The sequence below is a fragment of the Cebus imitator genome, unplaced genomic scaffold (genome assembly GCF_001604975.1).
Source record: "Cebus imitator isolate Cc_AM_T3 unplaced genomic scaffold, Cebus_imitator-1.0 Scaffold478, whole genome shotgun sequence".
Taxonomy (NCBI): Eukaryota; Metazoa; Chordata; class Mammalia; order Primates; family Cebidae; genus Cebus; species Cebus imitator.
In genome coordinates, this window is record NW_016107793.1 from 1,022,872 (window position 1) to 1,032,051 (window position 9,180).

General features: G+C 56.5%; 1 protein-coding gene across 1 annotated transcript in view; it reads left to right on the forward strand.

The window, feature by feature from the left end:
- Positions 1–721: 721 nt before the first annotated feature.
- Positions 722–9,180, forward strand: part of FGFR4 (fibroblast growth factor receptor 4) — a 12,051-nt gene continuing 3,592 nt past the window's right edge. The window contains exons 1-11 of the mRNA XM_037732922.1: positions 722–870; positions 3,065–3,208; positions 3,907–4,170; positions 4,262–4,342; positions 4,449–4,615; positions 5,197–5,320; positions 5,817–6,007; positions 6,136–6,274; positions 6,628–6,821; positions 6,896–7,041; positions 7,145–7,266. Of these exons, the coding sequence (XP_037588850.1) occupies positions 3,118–3,208; positions 3,907–4,170; positions 4,262–4,342; positions 4,449–4,615; positions 5,197–5,320; positions 5,817–6,007; positions 6,136–6,274; positions 6,628–6,821; positions 6,896–7,041; positions 7,145–7,266 (1,519 nt within the window). The 5' untranslated portion in view covers positions 722–870; positions 3,065–3,117. The remainder of the gene's footprint in view (positions 871–3,064; positions 3,209–3,906; positions 4,171–4,261; positions 4,343–4,448; positions 4,616–5,196; positions 5,321–5,816; positions 6,008–6,135; positions 6,275–6,627; positions 6,822–6,895; positions 7,042–7,144; positions 7,267–9,180) is intronic.

Consider the following 9,180-nt stretch of genomic DNA (forward strand, 5'->3'; position numbering starts at 1 on the left):
TTTACTGAAAAGACAGTGAAGACCAAGGCCTTGTGTGATGGTGCTAAGATTTGAGCCTATGATGTCCAGCCCTGCAGTCTGTGCTGTGAACCACTTCACTGTTTTCTTTCTCCATCCTCACAGTGGAGAAGTCATCTAAGGGGAGCCTGCAAGTTCAGAGGGCTTCCTGGAGGAAGTGAGCTGAGAATAATATGAAATTAACCATACCAAGGGGCATTCCAGGAAAAGGGAATGGTACGTGAAACTGCACAGGGGTAGTAAATTAGGAGCCAGGAGACTTGGGTCACAGCAATAATCTATGTATAAAGAGCTATTGGAAGCTATAGGAAAATTTAAGGGAGTGGTTGACACAGTCAGATATGTGTTGTAAGTATCACACCGAAGGCTGCGCAGAAGACAGGGGAGCCAGGCATTCCCTGAGGGATGAAGAGCAAGGAGTAGAGCTGGGTAGTGGACCAGAATTTGGAAGCCTGGCCTGGGGCCTGGGTAGGGCAAAAGAGGCGGGGCCTGAATGGAGCGTTTGTAGGGGGTGTGTAGGCTGGGGCGGGGTCCCGGGAGTGGGCTGACAGGGTCGGGGGCGGGGCTCCAGGTGGGCGGGGCTGTGGGCCACCCCTGGGGTGCCTCTCTCCGGCTCGAGGTGGTCCAGGCGGGACTGGCCCGATGGGGGCGTGGCAGGAGGTGGGCGGGTCCGAGGGGCGGGTCCGAGGGGCGGGGCAGGGGCGGAGCAGGAGGTGGGCCGCCCGCGGCCACACCGCCGTCGCGAGTACATTCCTGGCTCCTGGTGGAGGGGCGCTCAGGCTGTCTGCGGACCCTGCCGGGTGCAGGGGTCGCGGCGGGCTGAAGCTAGGAGTGAGGCGGCGGAGGAGCCAGGTGAGCTGGACCCTTTGCCGGGCGCGGAGTCACGCTGCCTCGAGGTGAGCCGGAACCCTTGGGAGCCCGGGCTGCTCTCCCAGCCGCCAGGGGGCGAGCGGCGGCAGGGCTGCGGGGACAGCCCCTCCCGGCGCTGGGGACCTGGGCGTCCGCCGGGCGACAGGAGGTGGAGGGGGCGGTAAATCAGTAACCCACAGCGCACACAGGGCCTTTTGTCCCGTTCCGTCCAAAGAGCACCCCGGCCGCGGAGCTGGTTACTCATTGCCCACCGAGGCGGGGGCGGGCAGGCCCTGTGCAGCTACCCTCGGGACCCGCTGATTTGCACCTCCCCCAAGGCTGACCCGGCAGGGGTAGGGGAAGACGAGCGCGCTTGTCCCTTGGCCGCTAGGCTGTCTTCCAGCCCGCGGCAGAGATGAGGGAGCCGAGGCCCCGAAAGGTTCAGTCACTTACTGCCCGGGGGCCTCCAGCGCATGTGCAGGAGGCTGGATAAGAACCCAGAACTGTCTGATGCCTAAGGTTGGCCCTCCGTTCCCACGTGCCGGGTGTTTGGTCAGCGGTCAGCAGCCACGGGTGACTCGACTAAGGACTCTGACGTCAGGGCAGCCTGGGTGGGAATAAAAGCCCCGGGCCTCCCCACCCACTCCCAGCCCAAACTGTGTACCCAAAGAGCTGCCCTCGCTGCCAAGCCGAGCTTTGTAGGGAGTTTTACCAAGGAAGAGCTGATTGGATGGATTTGGGAGTTGAGGTGGGCTCAGAGACAGAAGTATCCTGAGGCAGGTAGAGAAGAGGAATGAGGGGCACAGAGGGATGGGGAAGAGAGCACATGTGCCGTTTTGAAAGCCAGTCGTTTCAGGGCTCCTGAAGGGGCAGACCATGTGACTAAAGAGATAGGCAGTGGTAGAGAGGGAAGCCTAGGATGTTGAGCTGGATCCTGCTGGGCACAGGTAGCCATTAAGGGCTTGCAATCTGGGGGCACGACATGGCAGACTTGAAGTTTTTTAAAACCCTGCTGGAAGATGAAGGTTGAAGAGCCCTGGGGGAGGATGTTTCCAAAGGCCCATGCAAGAGATGACCATGACCTGCCCTGAGTAGGGGCAGGGGAAGCCAGATGGACTGGATGTGGGGTGGCAGTGACCAAGGAGAAGGAGGTGTAATGGGCTTCCCACACAGGGTAAATCCAGAGATGCCAGTGCCACCTGGAGGCCCCTAGGACTACAGTGGTCACCATATTCCTTTGTCTCAGCTGAGACTCAGTTCTGAGCATTCCATTTTGGGGAACAGAAGTGTCCTTCGTAGCATCTGGAAAAGGATAGCCGGCTGGGGTATGTGTACATCACAGCCTGACAGGAACAGCACCCGAACCAGAGGCGACTGGCTGAAGGCAGAGCCAGAGCAATAGGTGAACATTTCTAGGGCCAGGCATAGGAAGGAGAACATTCCAACACTCTGTGTGCCAAGTTCCAACACACATTATCTTATCTCTTTTATCCTCAAAGCATTCCTATGAGGATAGTAGCCCAAAGAGGGACAGAGGCAAGGAGTTACAAGTTGGTAAGAGTCAGGATTTGAACTTGACTCTGGTGGATGGATAATTAGGGTCTATATTCTTTACAAAACCATGCATGCTTCAGATAGAGTTGGGGCATAACAAGCAGGGGTATCCAGGGATGTGGTCCTGCTTGCCATGGAAGGGACTGCCTTGTGAGCACCCAGCCCTGGAAATGTCAGTAATGCTGTAAGGAGCAGGGATCAGATCAGATAACATCCAGATGCTGAAGTTTGGCGTTGTATTATTTTTCACTTTCTTTTTTGGCTCTTTGGCCATCAATTCATTTATTCAGCAAGAAACAAAGTATGTGTGCCAAGAGCATGCAGAAGATAAGTCTCCGTTCTCTACTTCCCTCTGAGAAAAGAATCCCAAAACTGCTTTCTGTGAACGTGTGCCAGGGTCCCAGCAGGACTCAAGGAGAGCAGGAAGCCCAGCCCAGCCCCCTTGCGCAACCTACTGTGGGTAGGCCTTGGGCTCTGGCCACAGCAGAGCTGGTTCCAGTCTGCACTGCCACAGCCTGGCTGGGGACTTGGACACATCTGCTGACCACTTCCTGTCTTGGTTTCCTCATCTGCAAAATAAAGGAAAAGCACCTGCAAAGGTGCATGTGTAGCAGCAGCTCTTTTCCCTCCCTCCCCGTTTTAGGAAGGCAGTTGTTGGGAAGTCCAGCCTGGGTCCCTGAGAGCCGTGGGAAGGAGATGCGGCTGCTGTTGGCCCTGTTGGGGTTCCTGCTGAGTGTGCCTGTGCCTCCAGCCTTGTCCCTGGAGACCTCTGAGGAAGTGGAGCTGGGTATGGCTTCTGAGGTGGGAGAGGATGGCAGGGGTGGGAAGAGTGGGCACCAAGAGGGGGCTGCTGGGCTGAGTAAAGCTGGAAAGGATCCTTACCCAGGCCCTGAGAAGGTGGCAGCAGGGCAGGGCCCAATCGCTGAGACTCAGTCAGTGCCTGGCTTCCAGCAAGCATCCATCTATCTCTGTGTCTGCGAGAGAGGACTGGCCTTACAGGGTGCAGGGCTCTGAGCTGGGCTGCAGAGCAGGTGGTGAGCTCCTTGCCTCTGTGTGTGTGTGTGTGTGTGTGTGTGTGTGTGTGTGTGTGTATTCTGTGCACTGGATATGTGACCTAGAAGGTCCAGGCAGCATGTGTGGTATATGCATTATGAGTGTGATATGCCCAGAGGTGTAGCATGAGCCCTGTATGTGGCACCAATGACATGTGCCGTGTGTGTGTGTGTGTGTGTGTGTGTGTGTGTGTGTGTGTCTTGGGCAGTGGCATGTGCACTAAATGCTGTGTGTGTGACATGCCCCAAGAGTGTGGCATTTGCCCTGGGTGTGGCATCTGTAGCATGTGGTCATGTGAGTTTCAAGGATGCTGGCCCCTCCAGCATGCATTGCGAGGTGCTTGTGCCCTGCATGTGCAGCATGTTCTCTGGATGCAGGAGCCTACCTCAGATGGGGCTGCAGGGTCTGCTGACCTCTGCCCTCTGCCCACAGAGCCCTGCCTGGCTCCCAACCTGGAGCAGCAAGAGCAGGAGCTGACAGTAGCCCTTGGGCAGCCTGTGCAGCTGTGCTGTGGGCAAGCTGAGCATGGTGGCCACTGGTATAAGGAGGGCAGTCGCCTGGCACCTGCTGGCCGTGTACGGGGCTGGAGAGGCCGCCTAGAGATTGCCAGCTTCCTACCTGAGGATGCTGGCCGCTACCTCTGCCTGTCACGAGGCTCCATGATCGTCCTGCAGAATCTCACCTTGGTTATAGATGGTAAGAGACTCTAGCAGTGAGTTAAGGGATGCCTAGGCAGAGAGATGTACCCTTCTTGAACCTCAGATACCTCCCTCTGTCCCTGATATAGACTCCTTGACCTCCAGCAATGATGATGAGGACCCCAAATCCCTTAGGAACTCCTCAAATGGGCACATTTACCCCCAGCAAGGTCAGTATAAGTCTTCAAGGACTTGCATTCCCACTGCTCATCTGGTCACTGAGAAGAGGCCTGTGTAGGAACACAGTCATTCTAAGGGCCTTCCCTCCGACCCCAGCACCCTATTGGACACACCCCCAGCGCATGGAAAAGAAACTGCATGCAGTACCTGCCGGGAACACCGTCAAGTTCCGCTGTCCAGCTGCAGGCAACCCCATGCCCACCATCCACTGGCTTAAGGATGGACAGGCCTTTCATGGGGAGAATCGCATTGGAGGCATTCGGGTGAGTCTCTGGGTTCCAAGACCTTCTGCTCCCCCATTTTCATTCCTTCATCAGTCCCCTCATACCTACAAGCATACCTATAAATAAGGGGAATGAGGAAAGCAATTGTGGGACCCCAGAAGGAGCCCTAAACTGGACTTGGCCAGCTCTGTTTGAAGTTCCTCTTCTGCCACTCTTGACACATGACTTAACCTCTCAGCCTCAGCAAGTCCATTTGTAAAGTAAGAAGAATCACTGACTGGTATGGTATCAATAAGCCTTAGCATCTCACCATCTTGATGAGACCCTACAGGGTCAGCTCCATGCTATCATGAGGCAACTGAGTCTCAGAGAAGGCAAGGGCTGGCTTAGAGTGGCACAGCTAGGGAGAGGGAGCTAAAACTCAAAAGACCCATGGCTCGGGCACTTTGGGGAGCCTTCTCCTTTGTCCCATAGTTCTTGGCCTGGGCCTGATGTTCTCAGGGCCTAGAGAGCTTGAGAAGAGCCCTGTGGGCAGGATGAGGATCTAGGCTCCTGGTCCCCTGGTCCCCCTTGGTGGATGTGGTCTGGTGGTCCCACGGGCACACTACCTCTGCCTGCAGCTGCGCCACCAGCACTGGAGCCTTGTGATGGAGAGTGTGGTGCCCTCAGACCGTGGCACGTACACCTGCCTGGTGGAGAACTCTGTGGGCAGCATCCGCTACAGCTACCTGCTAGATGTGCTGGGTGAGCACGGGGCAGGGATTTGGGAGGCCTGACCTGTCTTGGGCTCAGTTGTGCCCTCTGGTGGGGCCTAGCCTGGCAGGCAGGATGGGACTCAGATGAGTCAAGCAGCTCAGTGACCAGGTGGGTCAGGGGAAAGCACAGGGGTTAGTGTGGCACTGGAGAAGCAGGGGTCTGCCAAGAGGAAAAGCAAGAAGGACATCAAGGCAGAGGGCACAGCCTGAGCTGAGGGCCTAAGTATAAGGAACGCCCTGCACTTGCAGGCTAGCATATACCTAGGGCGTGGCATTTATGTGGAAAGCCAGGTGGTAGAGGGTTTTGAATGCTAGGCTGAGATGTCATCCTTGACCCGAAGCAATGGGGAGCCAGGGAAGGTTTAAGCAGGACAAGAAGCTGCAGAAAGTTCCCTCCCTTGAACTTGAGGAAGGCTGGAGGGAGGCAAACAGGGTGCTTCTATGGGTGCCGGTAATCAGGGCTGACCACCTCGCCTGGTCCCCAGAGCGGTCCCCGCACCGGCCCATCCTGCAGGCTGGGCTCCCGGCCAACACCACAGCTGTGGTCGGCAGTGACGTGGAGCTGCTGTGCAAGGTGTACAGCGATGCTCAGCCCCACATCCAGTGGCTGAAGCACATTGTCATCAACGGCAGCAGCTTCGGGGCCGACGGCTTCCCCTATGTGCAAGTCCTAAAGGTACAGTCCCTGCTACAGCCTGGGCCCCACTCTTCTCCCACCCGGGGTTGGGGGGTCCCCAGCTTCCTTCTTGGCCACAGTGTGGCCCCAGGCCCTGCTGTGACCCCAGAATATGTCTCCCTCCCCAGACTGCAGACATCAATAGCTCAGAGGTGGAGGTTCTGTACCTGCGGAACGTGTCAGCCGAGGACGCAGGCGAGTACACCTGCCTCGCAGGCAATTCCATCGGCCTCTCCTACCAGTCGGCCTGGCTCACGGTGCTGCCAGGTGAGCACCTGAGGGGCCAGGAGATGCTGCAAGATGCCCCTCTGGTCCAGCAGTGGGGGCCGTGGCCTTGTCGGGTGGTCAGTCTCTGTAGGTCTGTGGGGTCTGGCTTGTGAGGCAGTGTGTGGATTTGTGTTTTTGAGCTATATGACACCCTCTCTGTGCCTCTCCACATGAAGTTGTCCATGTGACCCTCTGCTGAGGTATGGGAACCTGGGACTGGGCATAACTACAGCTTCCTCTGCTTGTGTCCCCATGCATGTTGGGTGCTGGAAGGGCCTGAGTGGGGTGCATGGGGTGGCCAGTCTCACTACTGACCAGTTTGTCTGTCTGTGTGTATTCATGTGCGAGGGCAGAGGAGGACCTCACGTGGACTGCAGCAGCGCCTGAGGCCAGGTATACGGACATCATTCTGTACGTGTCGGGCTCCCTGGCCTTGGCTGTACTCCTGCTGCTAGCTGGGCTGTATCGAGGGCAGGCACTCCACGGCCGGCACCCCCACCAGCCTGCCACTGTGCAGAAGTTGTCCCGCTTCCCTCTGGCCCGACAGGTACTGGGCGCATCCCCCACCTTGTGTGTTGCAGCCTGACTCCAGCAGGCAGAACCAAGTCTCCCACTTTGCAGTTCTCCCTGGAGTCAGGCTCCTCCGGCAAGTCGAGCTTATCCCTGGTGCGAGGTGTACGTCTCTCCTCCAGCGGCCCTGCCTTGCTCGCCGGCCCCGTGAGTCTAGACCTACCTCTCGACCCACTATGGGAGTTCCCCCGGGACAGGTGCGCTGAGCTGTGTGGGGTTGGGGACATGGGCGTCGGGTTGCAACCCACTCTTAGCAGGAGTGATTCGGAGGTCTGAGGCATGCACTTTCTCCATCTCCAGGCTGGTGCTTGGGAAACCCCTGGGCGAGGGCTGCTTTGGGCAGGTAATACGTGCCGAAGCCTTTGGTATGGACCCCGCCCAGCCTGACCAAGCCAGCACTGTGGCCGTCAAGATGCTCAAAGGTGAGTGTGGCTGGGTGCAGTGACTCACACCTGTAATGTCAGCACTTTGGGAGGCCAAGGTAGGAGGATTGCTTGAATCAAGGAGTTTGAGGCAGCCTGGGCAATATGGTGAGACTCCATCTCTACAAAAAAAGTAAGAAAATTAGCTGAGTGTAGTGGTGTGTGCCTTTAGTCCCAGCTGCTAGGAAGGCTGAGGCAGGAGGATCCCTTGAACCCAGGAGTCGGAGGTTGCAATGAACCATGATCAGGTTACTGTATTCCACCCTGGGCAACAGAGTGAGACCCTATCTAAAAATAAATAAAAATAGGCCAGATGCAATGGCTCATGCCTTTGTAATTCCAGCACTTTTGGAGGCTGAGGTGGGCAGATCACGAAGTCAGGAGTTTGAGACCAGCACATCTCTACTAGAAATAGAAAAATTAGGCCAGGTACAGTGGCTCACACCTATAATCCCAGCACTTTGGGAGGCTGAGGCAGATGGATCATGAGGTCAAGAGAACAAGACCATCCTGGCCAACATGATGAAATCTTGTGTCTACTAAAAATACAAAATTAGCTGGGCAGGATGGCACACACCTGTAGTCCCAACTACTCGGGAGGCTGAGGCAGTAGAATCATTTGAGCTCGGGAGGCAGAGGTTGTAGAGACCCAAGATCACGCCACTGCACTCCAACCTGGTGACAGAGCGAGACTGTGTCTCAAAAAAAAAACAAAAAAATTAGCCAGGCGTGGTGGTGGGCACCCGTAAGCCCAACTACTCAGGAGGCTGAGGCAGGAGAATCACTTAAACCCAGGAGGCAGAGGTTGCAGTGAGCTGAGACCACGCTATTGCACTCCAGCCTGGGCGACAGAGGGAAACTCCGTCTCAAAAAAAAAAAAAAAAAAAAGAAAGAGAGAAAAGAAAAGAAAAATAAAAGGTGAATGTGGCAGCTTGGAGGAGGTGCTATGGCACTGGGGCTCACAGTGCTACCAGGTGAACCTTGGAGCTGGGAGAGGCTGCAGGATCCCACCCTTAAGCCTGCAATTCAACTCCGCTTCTGACCCTGGCAAGTGACTTCTGAGCCTCAGTTTCCCCTCGTGTCATGTAGAGTAAATAACAGTCCCTATCTCCCAGCTCAAGGATTGGGGAAAATGCCTGGCTTACAGTCAGGGCCCAATAAATCACCATTGGGGTGACGATGATGATAAGAATTTGGTGTGACAGGCTTGATATCCCCTGTCAGCATTGGTCTGTGTCAGCCTTGACTTCACATCTCCTTGTCAGCCTCACAGGCCCTCTACCTCCTTCTCCATGGTTCCCCTCAGACACACGCTCAGCCTCCCTTAGACCCTCCCTGGGTGTATCCCCTGTGTCCACTGCCGTAGGAGGACAGCCCTTCTGCTTGCACCCTGTCCAGCCCCAGGGTACTCTTGCAGGGCAGTCTTGGACCCTGCCCATCAGGGCCTCTTGTTCCAGTTCCCCAGCCCCCTCTGCAAGAATGTCCTCAACTCCTCTTCTGCTCCTCCCCTCCTCTCTACACAGCTGGGGCCACCTGGTGCTCCCTGGGAGGCAGGGATTGAGAAATGTGCATGGTGAGATTGGCGTGTGTGGGTAGGGGGTGTTATGTCATTGGCCCAGGGCCACAGGTCAGCCCCAAGGGTCCAGCCAGAGAAGCCAGAGCAGCCTTCTTCCCAAACTCCCCTGGCTACACCCTGCCTGCCAGCAGCTCCCTGAATTCCAGGCCAGTTGGATGCCAGGCCCTGGTCAAACAGACCCCAGGGCGCCACCCTGCTTTCCACACGCAGGAGCTTTGACCCCATGCAGAGACTACTGCCAGCCCTCCAGAGGCAGCTTCCTTCCTGTCTGAGCTCTTCTCCTCTCTCCTGTTTCCTGGACCTGCCCACTGGAAGGCTTGACCTTTTTTTTTTTTTTT